Raw genomic sequence first — 18,568 nt, 5'->3', positions numbered from 1 at the left:
ATGTTCTGGAGCACAAGGTTATGATGTGAGACGTATGTTATGTGTAGGCTTTGCTAAAAAAATAAGTTTTTAATCTACACTTAAACTGGGAGAGTGTGTCTGAGCCCCGAACACTGTCAGGAAGACTATTCCAGAGTTTAGGAGCTAAGTGTGAAAATGAATTATAAAGAAAAAAAGCTGAGAAGTTCTATGAAAAAAATGGAGAAATCACAGTTTGTGCATGCACTTTTATACCTTTTCTTTTCTTTTATTTGCATGACTTGTTTTATTGGTTTTTTTTTGTGCATATTTTATGAGGATATTATTGACCAAATACCCTGTGCACATGCACAGAAACATGAACCTGAACTCTGTTAAATGATAAAAATGTCATAGATACAAAAACACCCCAAGAATAAATACTGTGAAATATAAATATGATATGCCTTGAAGGATAATGGAGTAATAGTTTTCTGTATATACATAATGGTGTTTATAACTTCCTCATACTAAACTTTAGAGTGCCTGCAATGACAGTCATTCACCACTAGGGTGCAGTGTGACACCTTAAATATTTTCGATGCTGAAAGCAGATCAGGCAGCTTCTACACAGTTGGAATTTCCATGTAAAAATTATTCATGATTCCAGCCGGATCCAGGGAAGGACTTTTGGTGTAATTTTACATAGTTAGGAATACTCTGTAACTGTGTTCATTCTCTATATACAGATGCTCCTGTGTCTCAGACTAAATAAACTGAATGTAAATCTTACTGCTTTCACAATTTCAAAAGTTCTGTTTAGCCGTGAAGAAGACCGGGCCAATTTTCCACATCTAAAAGAATTTTGTAAATTATGCTTAAAATATTGTTTCTTCATGAGTGAGAAGGAAAGAAGATTTCTGCAGTTCCTTTATTGCAATACTTTAATTTTTGTAACATTTGATTAACAAGATCAATAAGAAGACATGTTTATGACATGTAATCAACCTGGAACTAAAAGGAAAAAAATAGTTTAATTGGTTTATTATAAATAATAAATGTATATTAATAAGAAATAAAGAGAGAGAGAGATCAGTGAGGTGTAAATGAGATTTACATGAACGTGACTGTGAATAGTTTCATTTCTCCCAGAATAGAACAGAAACTTCACCAGATGTTCAACTTCCTTCAGTCAAACTCACTGAAGCACAACACACACACTGAATCTGCAGCTAATCCCACTCTCTCATCACACTGATCATCACTATTAACTCCAATAAAAGAAACACACAACGTCCAAAACTCAGCTTTATTTCAGCAAAACTACAGGAAGAGCAACAGGACAGTGAACAGAGTAAAGACAGAAATGCAGCGTTGTGTAGAATTGAAACTCTATTGTAGATGGATCAGAAGGAGCTCTATGTTAAACTCTAGCTTGGATCTATTCGCCTTTGCACTGACTCTTTCTGAATGTGTATGTATGAATGAATGAATCACACACACACACTTTGCATTAGCAGTCCATGCTTCAGTGCTCTGTGAGTGTTTATAGTCCTGTGACTTGAACACTTCATGACTGAGAGCTGCTGATCAGCAACTTCACCCACAGCAACCATGACTTTGATCAGCGTCTTCATCTGCACACTGGCCCTCTGGACTCAAGGTGAGAGTTTAACATCAACACACAGCCTCACACACTTCATTTCATACTAATTCTACACCACTTTACAGCATACAAACACAATCTATGTTTCTCTACAGGATCCAGAGGTCAGGTGACTGTGACTCAGACTCCTTCAGTGCAAACTGTTGTTCCAGGAAACACAGTCACCATCAACTGTAAAACCAGTAGCAGTGTGGCTAGTGGTAACTACCTCGCCTGGTACCTGCAGAAACCTGGAGAAGCTCCTAAACTCCTGATAAACTTGGTTACAAGATTACAGTCAGGAATTCCAGATCGTTTCAGAGGCAGTGGATCGAATACCGACTTCACTCTGACCATCAGTGGAGTCCAGACTGAAGATGCAGGAGATTACTACTGTCTGAGTTTACATCATATCAGTGGTAACTGGGTGTTCACACAGTGTTAGAGCATCGTACAAAAACCTCGGTCAATGTACAGAGAAGCACTGCTGCAGCTGGGAGAGATTGCAGGTGCTGAGGGGGAGGATGTGATACACACAATCACACACACTGTGGATGAGAGAAAACACACTTTATTTTTTCTGCATGTCACAGTGACACTAATGACCACATAATGCAGTCAGATAAAAGCATAAAGTACTAATTCTACTGCTGAGACACTGAGAGTCGTCTCTCATTCTTATTTAGTCTCTGTGTGTTTCTTCAGAAGAGATTGTTATCAGCAGCTGCAGGACCAGTGTAGATATTGTCTGAACCCACCTGTCTGAACCCATCCTGGACAAGCTCTAACATTCCTGATTTACCAAGTATCTAATGATTAGTTAGGGATTCCACCTTGTATCTGACCTACAAACAGATGTCTTTCACAAGCACAAGAACATTTAATGCCACTGTTCATCATCGTTGCAACATGTTGTGTATGCTGGCAGATGAACGATACACAGCAGACAATTGAGTTGTGTTAACCCACATTGGTTTTACTCTGAGCTATTAACTTCAATACGTCACTATACGAGTCACCACTAGAGGGCAACTTTATCACAAAATGCTGATACCCAATAGTACATACATTACACTTTCCTCCCCCCTAGATTAATCAACCCAAGATACAAGAAATGCATAGCTATGAACTTACTGCATAACATTTACATTTAACCTGAACAATGTTACAACACAACTACAAATCAACCCTTTGGGGAGGTTTTCTACATCTCTCAGGATAACGTCTGTGAACCAGGGTACGGTTCAGGTGTACCTGGAATCGTCACATCTGGATTATCATTGTGCAGTTCAGAATTGTTCATGTTAACTGAGGTAAAAGGGGCAGTCGCAACAGCATCATTGACCTTGTCATTTAAATCAGGGACATTGTCATTTAAATCAGGAACATATAACAGCAAGGATTTTGTCTGACGATCCACCAACTGATCTGCATGCAGTCTCTCTGTGTTGTCTCCAACCTTTATTGTGTACATCAAGGGTCCAGTTCTGGTAGTGATGGTACCTAGCTGCCACTTTTCCAGGCTGTAGTCACGTGCTAAGACTTCTTGTCCTACTTGGAAGTTTCTTGTTTGTCTGTCGTTCATGTGCACAAATTGTTTGTTTTCCACATCTCGTCGAACATCAGGTTTGTTGAGATCCAAGTGAGTTCCTCTTTTGGAACATAATCGCTAGTGTTTGACCAGTCATGGAGTGGGTGGCATTTCTGTCCATGAAAAGGAAGTTGTCTATTTTGTGTTGGAGCAAGATGGTGTCATTGTCCATTGCTTTTATTGCTTTTTTGAAGGTTTGTACAATACTTTCTGCCAAACCATTGGTGATGTGCTTGACTCTGTTCAGCTTCATGAATTTCTGAAACTCGTCTGAGACGAACTGTGTCTATTTTAAATACACGTTCGATGTGCCCCTGTTTATGGCAGTTCCTGCACTCTTTATCTTTGAACCAGCAGTCATTCGCATCATGAGACATTTTTCTGCAGCGACAAAATTTCTGTTTTCCTTCCAATTTCAGTGACAGTTTATTTGTTGCACATTCCATTGTTTTTTGTTGCAATTCCAATGCATCTTTTGCTGCAGTCTCCATGGATATTGCTATGTTCAGTGCATGATCGAGTGATGAGTCTTTTTCTGTCAACAGTCTTTTTTGTGTGCTTTCATTGTGCATTCCACACACAAGCCTATCCCTTAATGCATCTGCCAGTCCGGCTCCGAATTGACAATGATCTGACAATTGGCATAGCTCAGCTATATGTTCATTTATATATACAGTGAGAAAAATAAGTATTTAAACACCCTGCTATTTTGCAAGTTCTCCCACTTAGAAATCATGGAGGGGTCTAAAATTGTCATCGTAGGTGCATGTCCACTGTGAGAGACATAATCAAAAAAAAAAATCCAGAAATCACAATGTATGATTTTTTAACTATTTATTTGTATGATACAGCTGCAAATAAGTATTTGAACACCTGAGAAAGTCAATGTTAATATCTTGTACAGTAGCCTTTGTTTGCAATTACAGAGGTCAAATGTTTCCTGTAGTTTTTCACCAGGTTTGCACACACTGCAGGAGGGATTTTGGCCCACTCTCCACACAGATCTTCTTTAGATCAGTCAGATTTCTGGCCTGTCGCTGAGAAACACGGAGTTTGAGCTCCCTCCAAAGATTCTCTATTGGGTTTAGGTCTGGAGACTGGCTAGGCCACGCCAGAACCTTGATATGCTAACATTGTCCTGTTGGAAGACCCAGCCTCGACCCATCTTCAATGCTCTAACTGAGGGAAGGAGGTTGTTCCCCAAAATCTCGCAATACATGGCCCCGGTCATCCTATCCTTAATACAGTGCAGTCGCCCTGTCCCATGTGCAGAAAAACACCCCCAAAGCATGATGCTACCACCCCCATGCTTCACAGTAGGGATGGTGTTCTTGGGATGGTACTCATCATTCTTCTTCCTCCAAACACGTTTCGTGGAATTATGACCCAAAAGTTCTATTTTGGTCTTATCTGGCCACATGACTTTCTCCCATGACTCCTCTGGATCAGCCAAATGGTTATTGGCAAACTTAAGACGTGCCTGGACATGTGCTGGTTAATGTTCCTATTAATGCCCTTTTAGGCGTTATGGTCTATACAAACACAAAACTGACTTAAACACAAAGTAATTTTTAAACACTATTTTATTAAAGTCAGACCAACACAAACTGAATATATCACAAGGATTTCTGAAATAAATAACAAAACAAGCTGAATAATATATTCACAATCAAAAACTAAAGTGGCTTCTGCTGTTGTGTTGAGCTCTTAAAAATGTTCCTTTCACAGCTGAAGTATGAAAACTATCAACATGTAGAACAGAACACCGGGTTAGCTTCTAGCTTCTAGCTTCTAGCATAGAGTTCCTGGAGGAGCTTTAACAGATTGGAGTTGTTGTTTATCGCAGTAGATACGAGCTTCGAACCAGAAAGACACAGCTTACATTTGACTTGAAAGTTTTTGTATTTATACTCAACTAAAGTGAAATAATGTTATAAATATATATATAAACTTGTTATCAGCACTCAGTTCAAATGCAGAGAGTTGCAGTAGTCCAGTCTTGAAGTGACAAAAGACTGAACAAGCACCTGGGCAGCCTGTGTGGACAGAAATGGTTGAATCCTTCGGAAGTTGTAGAGAAGAAATCGACAAGAACAAGCAACATTAGCAACATGTGATGAGAAGGACATTTGATTGTCCATAGTTATCCCAAGGTTGTGAGCAGTGGCTGAAGGGGAGAGCAGAGAGTCATGAAGGGTTATTCTAAGATCTTGACATGGAGATGAATCACCTGGGATGACCAGCAGTTCTGTTTTGCTGGGGTTGAGATTTAATTGATGAGCACTTATCCATGAAGATATGTCTGTTAAGCATGCCAAGATCCAAACAGATGCTGTGGTATTTGAGGGAGGGAAAGGAAAGATGAGTGGAGTATCATCAGCATAGCAGTGGTAAGTAAACCCAGGTAAGGATATGACTTTACCAGTGGAGTGGGTATAGAGGGAGAAAAGGAGGGGACCAAGTCCCGAGCCTTGTGGGACACCAGTAGTAAGTCTGCACGGGGCAGCAACCATTTAGGTAGGAAGCAAACCATTCCCATGCTGTTCTGCGGACACCGAGGCTCCTGAACAGGGCGTAGATTACGCGGGGGACGCGGGGGGACATGTCCCCCGCACCTTTTATAAAAAGTTATTTCGCCCCCCCCCACTTTTGAAATGATGGCTATGCCCCTGCTCCTGAGGGTACACAAGAGAGTCTTGTGGATAAGTGTGTCGAATGCTGCTGAAAGGTCAAGGAAGATAAGTACAGATGACATAGCAGCATGCAGTTTCTCAGAAACAGCCAAAAGGGCCATCTCTGTGGAATGTGCTTTGAAGCCAGACTGGTTTGGATCATGGAGGTTGTTCTGTGAGAGATAGACAGACAGTTGGTTTAAAAACAGTGCTTTCCAGAGATTTAGAAAGAAAGGAGAATAGTGATACTGTCGTCTGTAGTTATTTATGTCTGATGGATCCAGAGCAGGTTTCTTCAAGATGGAATTGACCATTGTTCGCTTATAGGTAGTTGGCATATAGCTAGATGTTAAGGAGCCATTGATGATTGTGGAGATGAAGGGCAGGAGATCTTGTGAAATAGTCTGAAGCAGTATATCTGTCCCTGTTTCTGTCCCTGTCCCTACACCTGTGTCTGACAGTATATCTGTCCTTGTCCCTAACTGTGTTTCTGACAGTATATCTGGAATTGTTTCTGTCCCTCTCCGTAACCGTGTTTCTGAGGTATATCTGTCCAGGTTTCTGTCCCTGTCCCTACTTGTGTTTCTGACAGTATATCTGTCTCTGTCCCTACCTGTGAAATCAATAGGGTAGTCCAAATAAAAGTGCAGATTTGGTTAAACTAAGTAAAGAGAAAAATAAATATGTAAAAAACGATAACAGTACACTCGTCAAGTCAAATCAAGTTTATTTCTATAGCGCTTTTCACAACAGACATTGTCTCAAAGCAGCTTTACAGAAATCAACAGTCAAGGTGAATGGTGTGCATTTATCCATAACGAGCAAGCCTCATTCCGACTGTGGCAAGGAAAAACTCCCTTAGATGTTATGAGGATACGTGATTACACACTGTATGTCACTACTATGAAAGGGACGTCACAGACTGGAAACATTTACGTCAGAAGGATGAACTCAGTAACTCAGAATGGGAAGTAGGAGCTCAGTGGGTAAAACTCTGAGCTACTGATCAGAATGTCAGGGGTTCAGACCCCAGAATCTCAAGGCTACCAGTCTTGTGACCTCGTATATGCTTTAGTCAATATCACTTAATTTCATCAAATCTGCTTTTATTTGGACTCGATTATTGTTTGCTCATGTTCCTGTCTTTTTTGCTAATGTTCCGTTTTTTAAGATTTTTAAGTCCATATTATAAATAAAATAAAAACTGTTTCATTGACAATAATTAAATTGCAAATTATTTTGGGGGAATGTATTATGTATTTTTCAAACCAAGTACCGTTTGTTATCATCATGCTCTTTAACCTTGTGGTTGTTTTTGAGGCTTTAGATTATTCTTTTACTTTTAAATGGCCTACATTTAAATTCTCATTTTGCAGAGAACCAAAAGTGGTAACAGAGGTGTAATTAATACTTACATGAACATGACTGTGAATAGTTTCATTTCTCCCAGAATAGAACAGAAACTTCACCAGATGTTCAACTTCCTTCAGTCAAACTCACTGAAGCACAACACACACACTGAATCTGCAGCTAATCCCACTCTCTCATCACGCTGATCATCACTATTAACTCCAATAAAAGAAACACACAACGTCCAAAACTCAGCTTTATTTCAGCAAAAACTACAGGAAGAGCAACAGGACAGTGAACAGAGTAAAGACAGAAATGCAGCGTTGTGTAGAATTAAAACTCTATTGTAGATGGATCAGAAGCAGCTCTATGTTAAACTCTAGCTTGGATCCACTCGCCTTAACACTGACTCTTTCTGAACATGACTGGATGATCCACGTTGTTATGGGAGACCTTACAGATAAACTCCTCCCCCTTTTCCCAGAGGTCTTTGCTGAGGGTCAGGGTGCTGCTGAGGCTGTAACGGCCGTTCTTCTCTTCTTCTGCGCTGTTCAGAACGCCGGTCTTCACCTCTGAGCCGTCCACTGTCCAGCTCACCAGCGCCCCCTGTGGAGAGTAGCCAGACAGCAGGCAGAGCAGCGAGGACGATCCCTCAGACAGCTGCAGAGGGGATGGAGGGAGCAGAGACATGGACGGCTTCACCACGAGACCCGCTGGAGAGGAGAAACACACACACATCATACACACATCAGAACTATTTGTGGAACTTTGTGGAACTGCCTGATCTTACAGAGTCATTAAGTCTAATAAAGTCTGACTTCATGACTGATTTTCATTGAGAACTTTATTGTCTGACATCAGTTTCAGTTCAGAGACAAAACAAACATGTTCCACACCATCATTTATCTGGGAAACATCATTTTTCACAACAAGTCTTATTACTTTATAGTTCAAACCTTCAGCATGTGGAACTGCAGCAAATACAAATGGAGCAGATTCCAGAACGATTCATTGTGTAACACAAACACACACAGCAGCTTTCATCTGGATTTAACATCAGCACAAAGGAACTCTATTTATGACATGTTTATTATAGAGTTATTGCATGTGGAATTTATAGCAAGTGTGGAATTCTTACATATTTAACATCATCATTGTAGATTTGTTGAATGTTCAGCAACATTTCTACTGAAATGTTTTCCTCATCACAGCATAATAATACACAATAAATATCAATCACACAATTATAAATATAATAATTCTTGTGATTAGTAAAGAAATACATTTCCTAAATTTTAAAAAGAAGAAAACACACTTACTGTTCACCATGAGTTTGGAGCCTCCACCAAAAGTGTACCACAGTGATACATTCTAATGAAACCGTTGTACAAAAACCTCCATCAAACTGCAGTACACACACACACACACACACACACACACACACACACACACACACACACACACACACACACACACACACACACACACACACACTTTGCATTAGCAGTCCATGCTTCAGTGCTCTGTGAGTGTTTATAGTCCTGTGACTTGAACACTTCATGACTGAGAGCTGCTGATCAGCAACTTCACCCACAGCAACCATGACTTTGATCAGCGTCTTCATCTGCACACTGGCCCTCTGGACTCAAGGTGAGAGTTTAACATCAACTCACAGCCTCACACACTTCATTTCATACTAATTCTACACCACTTTACAGCATACAAACACAATCTATGTTTCTCTACAGGATCCAGAGGTCAGGTGACTGTGACTCAGACTCCTTCAGTGCAAACTGTTGTTCCAGGAAACACAGTCACCATCAACTGTAAAACCAGTAGCAGTGTGTATGGTGGTGCTGCTCTCGCTTGGTACCTGCAGAAACCTGGAGAAGCTCCTAAACTCCTGATCTATGATGCTACTGATTTAGAATCAGGAATTCCAGATCGTTTCAGTGGCAGTGGATCTGAGACTGACTTCACTCTGACCATCAGTGGAGTCCAGACTGAAGATGCAGGAGATTACTACTGTCAGAGTGTTCATGAGATCAGTAGTAACTATGTGTTCACACAGTGTTAGAGCATCGTACAAAAACCTCGGTCAGTGAGAGTGTACAGAGAAGCACTGCTGCAGCTGGGAGAGACTGCAGGTGCTGAGGGGGAGGATGTGATACACACAATCACACACACTGTGGATGAGAGAAAACACAACACACTAACACACTAATACACACATCTGTAACACATCTGTAACAGGAGTCCATCTTTCACATCTGTAGATTTACAAACATTTCCTGATCTTTCTGATTTACTGCACAATAATTATCTTCATCCCATTTTACAGACTTATGGAAATATTTATTATATTTATATTTTGTTGTAAATATAATTTACTCAACATTTCTTTATGATTATTAAACATTATTCTAAAGATAATATTTTATTTTAAAAACATTAATATTCATTAAATAAACTCATTATAAGAGCTGAGACTGACAAGTAAAAGACAAGTAAAAAAGTCCCCCAATGATGTCTACAGTTTTCACCTCTTTCTTTGCTGGTCTGAGTTACTGAGTTCATCCTTCTGATGTAAATGGATCCTGTCTGTGACGTCCCTTTCATAGAAGTGACATACAGTATGTAATGTATTGTTATAACTACTCATATATATTTAATTATTTGTACATACTTTAACCAAATCTGCATTTGTATTTGGTCTACATCAGTGTTTGCTCATGTTCCTGTCTTTTATATGAGTTTTTTACATTGTAAATGAAGAGTCAAAGGGCATTTCCTCTACCTGTGGCTGATTTGCTCCTGTCTCTTAAAGAAGCTCGCGCTTTACAGATCTTTATAACAGTTATTGTGCTCATGTCTGAGTTTTTTAGGAGCCAAATTTCCACAAAGTTTCTACTCATGCAAATTCTTTGATCGTATTCCAAAACACAACCAGATCATAAAATGATGAGAAACTGAAATGATTCTGCTCAACTGAGTGATTTGATCAACTTTGCGTTGACTTCGCATTAGCAAGGGCTTCGTTTTGTAATGAAAAAAAAAATGTAATACACCTGAACAGTCCGAGACCGAGCCGTCCAATACTGTCCAATCACTATACGAGACACATGAATCATATAAATGGTTTGTGAATCATTTCTAAATGACACATCATGCATCTGTACCTGTCACAGGAATGTCTTATCAAAAAGAAATGTAGAGTAATAAAATAATAAAGAAGTAGACCAAAGTATGTGGATACGCATGACATTATGGTGTATTTTACTCAAACAGAGTGTTTTACAGAAACGACAACAATTCTAGTTACAGGTGTTAATATTTTACACTGTAACTGATACATTTTATTCTTTTCTTTCAAATAAATCATTCTGCATTTTACTCCTGATGTATTTGTGAGTGTATTCTCTTTTGTAGAGCAGGAATTTTGCCTCGTAAGAGCTGTTTTGTGTTGTTTTTTTGTACTTTTTATATTCTCAGTGTGTAGTTTGTTCTGGGCTGTAAATCATCATAAGACATAATTTGTCTTTTCTCTCTAGAAAAGATCTTGTAGGATTGTCAATTTTGTATAATTTTAGAATTAGGACCACAGTGTCAACCATGTAAAGTCCACAATTTGAAGTCTAAATTGTTTCATGGACATCAATTGAATTACAAAGTTTTTATAGGAGAGTCTATTCTCTGTTTCTCCAATAGGGGGCAAAAGTGAGCAAACTCAAACTCAGCACTATAAACACCACCATACTGAAACAAAACAATACAAATCCTCAGAATGGGACCCTGGAAACTAAACATAATAATTAATACAAATGACTGACTGGACATTTTTTAAAAACTACATGTTATGTTGGTGTAAAAAACTACTAATGTGGGTTTTTTTTGTGCGTTAACTATTATAAATAACTGTGACACTGCCTCCTCTGACATTTAGACGGGGCTGGTGTATATAATTATACCCAGGAGGACTAGTGGCATTTAATAGTTGATTTTCTGTTTGTTTTTGTTAAACTCTGAGCTTTACTCATGAGATCTAATATTTAACAGCTTTCTCTTTAGATCAGAAGTGCTGACTGTGCACTCCATCTGCTGATTTTATTTTTCAGGTTCACTCTTCTGTTTTATTCACATAAATTACCATTTGGTATCATCATGCTCTTTAACCTTGTGGTTGTTGTTGAGGCTTTAGATTATTCTTTTACTTGTAAATGGTCTACATTTATATTCTCATTTTGCAGAAACCAAAAGTGGTAACAGAGGTGTAAATAATATTTACATGAATGTGACTGTAAATAGTTTCATTTCTCCCAGAATAGAACAGAAACTTCACCAGATGTTCAACTTCCTTCAGTCAAACTCACTGAAGCACAACACACACACTGAATCTGCAGCTAATCCCACTCTCTCATCACGCTGATCATCACTATTAACTCCAATAAAAGAAACACACAACGTCCAAAACTCAGCTTTATTTCAGCAAAAACTACAGGAAGAGCAACAGCACAGTGAACAGAGTAAAGACAGAAATGCAGCGTTGTGTAGAATTGAAACTCTATTGTAGATGGATCAGAAGCAGCTCTATGTTAAACTCTAGCTTGGATCTATTCGCCTTCACACTGACTCTTTCTGAACGTGACTGGATGATCCACGTTGTTATGGGAGACCTTACAGATAAACTCCTCCCCCTTTACCCAGAGCTCTTTGCTGAGGGTCAGGGTGCTGCTGAGGCTGTAACGGCCGTTCTTCTCTTCTTCTGCGCTGTTCAGAACGCCGGTCTTCACCACTGAGCCGTCCACTGTCCAGCTCACCAGCGCCCCCTGTGGAGAGTAGCCAGACAGCAGGCAGAGCAGCGAGGACGATCCCTCAGACAGCTGCTGAGGGGACTGAGGGAGAAGAGACACGGTGGGAGCAGCTGGAGAGGAGAAACACACACACTTTCAGAAAGGTTTTATACGTTTAGACAGTGAGAAAAGCTCTTAGAGAGAAATTAAATTTTAACTGCACACCAGAATCAATTTTCTTTCTGATTTCATGTTTCATTCACTTCTATTCAGGAACTGCATCTAAAACTGGGTTCCAACACTGAAACTCTCACTGAGTGAATTCTGTAAACACTCTAAACTCCAATAGAGACAAAACTGGAAACTCTGCAGCAGCACAAATGTGTTCCAGCAGTAGGAGAACATTTCCTAATTCCTCTTTACATCGTGGAGCCACTAGAACTTTGTTCAGCTTCATTCTGGTGTCGAATCTCAATAATGTCTTTGTGTTCAAATAAAATAATAATGAAATTAATGATGTGCAAGAAATCGAACAAAAATCTCATTACTGCATAGTTCATATATAATGTATCATTTATAGACCTGACAGCAGCTGAATGTTCATACACATTTATTATGGATCCTTTATGATACTGTTATAAATTACTCATCAATCCTTCATCTGATGTCAATTTCAACTCTCATCATTTTTATCTACAGTTTATCTGAAGTTTATTCATTAAAGTAACTGATAAAGAGCATCAACTTTTACTTACTTTTCACCATGAGTTTGGAGCCTCCACCAAAAGTCCACCACAGTGATACATTCTAATGAAACTCTAAAACCTCCATCACACTGCAGTACACACACACACACACACACACACACACACACACACACACACACACACACACACACACACACACACACTTTGCATTAGCAGTCCATGCTTCAGTGCTCTGTGAGTGTTTATAGTCCTGTGACTTGAACACTTCATGACTGAGAGCTGCTGATCAGCAACTTCACCCACAGCAACCATGACTTTGATCAGCGTCTTCATCTGCACACTGGCCCTCTGGACTCAAGGTGAGAGTTTAACATCAACTCACAGCCTCACACACTTCATTTCATACTAATTCTACACCACTTTACAGCATACAAACACAATCTATGTTTCTCTACAGGATCCAGAGGTCAGGTGACTGTGACTCAGACTCCTTCAGTGCAAACTGTTGTTCCAGGAAACACAGTCACCATCAACTGTAAAACCAGTAGCAGTGTGTATGGTGATGATGCTCTCGCTTGGTACCTGCAGAAACCTGGAGAAGCTCCTAAACTCCTGATCTATGATGCTACTGATTTAGAATCAGGAATTCCAGATCGTTTTAGTGGCAGTGGATCTGATACTGACTTCACTCTGACCATCAGTGGAGTCCAGACTGAAGATGCAGGAGATTACTACTGTCAGAGTTACCATAGTGGTGATGTGTTCACACAGTGTTAGAGCATCGTACAAAAACCTCGGTCAGTGAGAGTGTACAGAGAAGCACTGCTGCAGCTGGGAGAGACTGCAGGTGCTGAGGGGGAGGATGTGATACACACAATCACACACACTGTGGATGAGAGAAAACACACTTTATTTCTTCTGCATGTCACAGTGACACTAATGACCACATAATGCAGTCAGATAAAACCATAAAGCACTAATTCTACTGCTGAGACACTGAGAGTTGTCTCTCATTCTCCCTTAGTCTCTGTGTGTTTCTTCAGAAGAGATTGTTATTATCAGCTGCAGGACCAGTGTAGATATTGTCTGAACACACAGGAACATGGACAAGATTCTAAAATTCTAATCCATCAAGTGTCTCAGGATTAGTGTGGGATTCCACCTGGTTTCAGATCTCCAACAGATGTCCTTCACAAACACAAGATCATTTAATGACACTGTTCATCATCTTTGCTACAAAACACACGTCTTTACACAATAATACAATACATTCACACACAAACTCCTTTAATTCTCTCAGAATCATCTTCCATCCAGCTCTGAGTCTTTCACCTGTTTTATAGTCTGTGTTTCAGGACATTAAAATAATGATGAAGCTCCTTAATAAACAAGTGAGAAGTGACAGTAGCACCAGGAAGAGGAAACTCTCTCAATAGGGAATCTCTCATCTACAGAATGATATGAGAAAGTGAGACTGTCAGTCTTTAAGAAACAATCAGATCAGTGTTTTCACTTCATTTCAGAAAATTTCACTCCTGCACATATTCTGAAACTCTCAGCTCCTACGTAGCCTTTCATTGTTCAAGTACAAGCTTCATTAGTCGTCTTTATTAAATCTCTCAAATTCACTTCCTGTTACAATCAACAAGAGAAATGTTCTTCTTTTCTTATGTAAGATTTAATTTATTCTCTATAATACATTTTTCAGAGAACCAAATCTCCTAATATTTTCAGATCTCCTCATTAAAACATCATACAAGGTCTTGGTGTGAGCAGATTCCTGATGACTTTTAGTATTAGTCATTAGAAGGACATCAGGTTTGTCATGTCAGGTTTGACACAGTGGGCAGCTGTAATAGCAGGTGCACTGGAATGGGTCTGATCCTAAGAAGAGAAGCTGAGTATTAGTTCATTAGTCAAGTCAGGAGGCTTTTATTGTCATTTCTACTATACACAGTGGGACACAATACACAGTAAAAATAAGACAACGTTCCTCCAGAACCCTGGTGCTACACTAAACAACAGTGTACAAACAACAATTATGTAATGAACACATCTGGATAAACCTGCTCCCCACCCCCAAAGCCCTCCTTAACATCACTCCTATTCTATAATAATAATAATCATAATAATAATAATACAGTTTGCGTACTGTCAGAACCGCTCTACTGAGGAAGCCATTGTTCATCTCCTCCACACCAGGATGAGCCACCTGGACCAAAGAAACGGGAATTATGCAAAGATGTTGTTCGTGGACTACAGTTCAGCGTTTAACACCATAATTCCCTCCACACTCACCTCTAAGTTGGAGGTCCTGGGACTCAGCCAGCCGCTGTGTCAATGGATCTCTAACTTCCTGACAGACAGACCACAAGCCGTACGGGTGGGAAAACACACCTCATCCACCCTCGCCCCAGCACTGGAGCTCCCCAGGGTTGTGTTCTGAGCCCCCTGCTGTACTCACTGTACACATATGACTGTGTGGCCACATCCAACTCCACCACCATCATCAAGTTTGCTGACGACACTGTTGTGGTGGGCCTGATCAACAACAACGACGAGACGGCCTACCTACAGGAGGTTAAAAACCTGGAAAGATGGTGCCAGGAGAACAACCTTCTCCTGAACGTCAGTAAAACTAAGGAGTTGATTGTGGACTTCAGCACAAAGCGGGAGTGGTCATACCAACCGCTAAACATCTGCAGGACTCCAGTGGAAAGAGTGGACAGTTTCCAATACTTGGGCGTTCACATTACACAGGATCTGTCTTGGTCCTGTCACACTAACACCCTGGTGAAGAAGGCCCGGCAGCGTCTGTACCATCTGAGACGCTTAAGGGACTTTAAACTACCCTCTCAGGTGCTAAAGACTTTCTACACCTGCACCATTGAGAACGTTCTGACGGGTAGCATCACTTCCTGGTTTGGGAACAGCACCATGCAGGACAGACGAGCCCTCCAGAGGGTGGTGCATTCAGCTGAACGCACCATCCACACCAAGCTCCCTGACCTGCAGGACATCTACAGCACACGGTGCCGGACCAGAGCCAGGAAGATTGTGAAGGACCTCAGTCATTCCAACAATGGACTCTTCTCTTTGTTGCGTTCAGGGAAACGCTTCCGCTCCCTGAAAGCGAACACAGAGAGAATGAGGAGGAGCTTCTTCCCGCAGGCCATTCGGTGTTTAAACCAGGAAACACCCAGGATCTAAAAGTTGGTCCACTCTCTCCATCATCACACTTCTTCTCTGTACATACCTCACCTCTCGCACCACGTCACTTTAAACTCTGGACTTGCACAGCAAAGTGCACTTTATATTTATTTATTTTATACCACACCATTCTGCACACGGACACTTTATGGTCACTCTATACCGCACACGGACACTTACGGACCCTTACACCACACCATACTGCACACAGACACTTTATGGACACTTTACACCACACTATACTGCACACGGACACTTTATGGACAACCCACAACTAAAATTGTTTATTGTTTACACTTTGGTACACATTGTTTACTGTTTCACTGTCTACTGCCATAAGGATTTTCTTTGTATATACATTTTTCTCTTTGTTTACATACCAATCTTTATATATCCTTTATACCTTATATTTTATTTTATATAGGTTTTATACTTTATATACTTTATTTTTCTTTCTCCCCACCCTATTCCCCTCTTGCCGGACCGTCGTATAAAGCATTTCACTGCATGTCGTACCCTGTATGTATGTGTATGTGATGAATAAAATTTTATTTAATTTGATTAATAAACCCTTTACAGTGAGATAAAGTCACTACAAAGAGCTCAGTTACCCAGAAGTCTCTGTGCTGATTAATGTGAATTACATGCAGCTGTTAGTCAGGATATTTAAGACCAGTCTATTCTCCAGCACATCTCTGTAAGTGAGTAACTGCTTCTCCTCAACCTGAATGAATGCATATTAAAGTGCAGATAATTTAATAATTACAAGCCAAAACAACTAATAAAAAGAAAACCAACAGCATAAACAAAAAGCATGAATACCACACAAAAGCCAGATGTTGAGCTGAAATACAGGCAAAACACATGAACCTGAAAACATCAACAAAATATTGACAAAGAACACAAACATAAAAAACTCTAATTGAATTTGGCTTGTTAAGTACACTGGGGCAATAAGGACCTGGTGTCAGGATCTCCTGGGCATTCTGCGCGCACTTCCGGTTTCGCGGCACGCACTTCCGGTTTCGCGGCACGCACTTCCGGGTCGGCGGCCATCTTGCCGTTTTTCCCACGCCTCCCGGTATATAAGGAGAATCAAGAGTTTAGCTCCTGGCCAGATTATCTTACCGGTTTCCTAGCCCCTGAGATCAGTCTCGCCATCCTGCCTGCTCTGTATCCTGAGCCTGAGCCTGAGCCTGATCCCTGTCCCTGTCCCTGTCCCTGTTCTTCTCTGCCACCCTATTTTCCTGGTTTTGGACTTTGGACTGTTTTTCGGTTTGTCTTTTTGCTCTGTCCTGTTTTGCTTAGTTTGCCAGTTTATGGATTTTTGCACTGTTTTGGTTTTTTTGGTTTTGCTTCCCTGTATTGCCCTCTGCTATACTATATATATTAAATTCTTTTTTTTTCATAACCTTGTGTGCATCCTGCATTTGGGTCCTCCCATCAAGTCACTCTGCACCTACTGTTGCACCCGTGCTCGCTGACACCTGGTGAGTGATGAGTGACAGGAAGCTGTCATGTGATATGTGCAGGAGCTGATAGTTCATGTAGTCTAGTGCTGATTTAGACATCATCTTCTCAAACCTCCTCCCTTTATTGTATACCTCTTGTCCTGGGTGGCCACAGTAGATCTGCTGAGACCGCTGACCCTTTAGACCCCACAACCTGCTGGGAGTCTCCGAGCCCCACTGAATGCATCGCTCAGTCTCTGAGGCCTGCTGAAGAAGATGCTTGCTGAGAGCTCCCTCTAGTTTTCCTTGCCTACTGGAGAGTGTCATGCAGCCTCTTGCTCTGGAACGTTGCTCTGCCTTTGTGCCTCACTGAGTATGTATATGAATAAGAAATCTTAGCTACCTCTTATATTTAAACCATAAAAGAGGCCAAATTCTGCAGCAGGATGATGCTCCACACATCTCCACATCAAAGTTCCTCAAGGTGAAAAGATCAAGATGCTCCAGGAATGGCCAGCCCAGTCACCAGACATGAACATCATTGAGTATATGTGGGGTAGGATGAAAGAGGAAGCATGGAAGATGAAACCAAAGAATATTGATGAACTCTGGGAGGCATGCAAGACTGCTTTTTATTCCTGATGACTTCATCAATAAATTGTATGAATCCTTGCCAAACCACATGGATGCAGTCCTTCAAGCTCATGGAAGTCATACAAGATATTAAATTTGGATCTCCATCACCACTACATAATTTGCTGACATATTTTTTGTATTTGCAGTAAATTTGTTTAATATCTGTATAGACAAAACTTTTGCCAAAATTTGACCTTTCTGTCTTGATTAAATGATACCGTAATCGGACTATAAAGCTGACCAGTTTTACAAACATTTTATTTTTAACATAAATAAGTGTGTCTACACTAAAACTAATGAACTTTACACAGGCTTTACCGAAAGACAGTGTCTATTACACGTGAAATATGTTGCTCCTTCAAGAGTTGAGCGGCATTTTGGGAACAGCATGTCACTGCATTCTTCCATTACTGCGTGTGTGTGTGTGTGTGTGTGCGCGTGCAGATGTCTGTGGATTATGTGCTCATTATTTTCTGATGCTCATCTCTAAGTTTCTTTGACTAACCCGTAACGCTGTTGCCAAGAATAAAAAGCAGGAGTTTTGGAAACCTGTCTGTG

At 40.4% G+C, this 18,568-nt stretch overlaps 4 gene segments (V, D, J or C); 3 read left to right on the top strand and 1 right to left on the bottom strand.

Annotated features, from left to right (window-relative positions):
* The first annotated feature begins 1,566 nt into the window (after positions 1-1,566).
* Positions 1,567-2,048, top strand: LOC124401105. The segment is given in 2 exon segments: positions 1,567-1,621; positions 1,720-2,048. Coding segments are annotated over 2 exon segments (378 nt in total).
* Positions 2,049-7,459: 5,411 nt separating this feature from the next.
* On the bottom strand, positions 7,460-12,808 carry LOC124400996. The segment is given in 3 exon segments: positions 7,460-7,904; positions 12,125-12,137; positions 12,762-12,808. Coding segments are annotated over 3 exon segments (312 nt in total).
* Positions 8,812-9,619, top strand: LOC124400997. The segment is given in 2 exon segments: positions 8,812-8,866; positions 8,965-9,619. Coding segments are annotated over 2 exon segments (378 nt in total).
* Positions 12,809-13,017: 209 nt separating the features above from the next.
* On the top strand, positions 13,018-13,678 carry LOC124400998. The segment is given in 2 exon segments: positions 13,018-13,072; positions 13,171-13,678. Coding segments are annotated over 2 exon segments (369 nt in total).
* The last annotated feature ends 4,890 nt before the right edge of the window (positions 13,679-18,568 follow it).

This window comes from Silurus meridionalis, chromosome 18 (assembly GCF_014805685.1).
Source record: "Silurus meridionalis isolate SWU-2019-XX chromosome 18, ASM1480568v1, whole genome shotgun sequence".
In the NCBI taxonomy this organism is placed as follows: Eukaryota; Metazoa; Chordata; class Actinopteri; order Siluriformes; family Siluridae; genus Silurus; species Silurus meridionalis.
The sequence above is the reverse complement of the archived record's forward strand: the minus strand, read 5'-3'. Positions and strand labels throughout refer to the sequence as shown.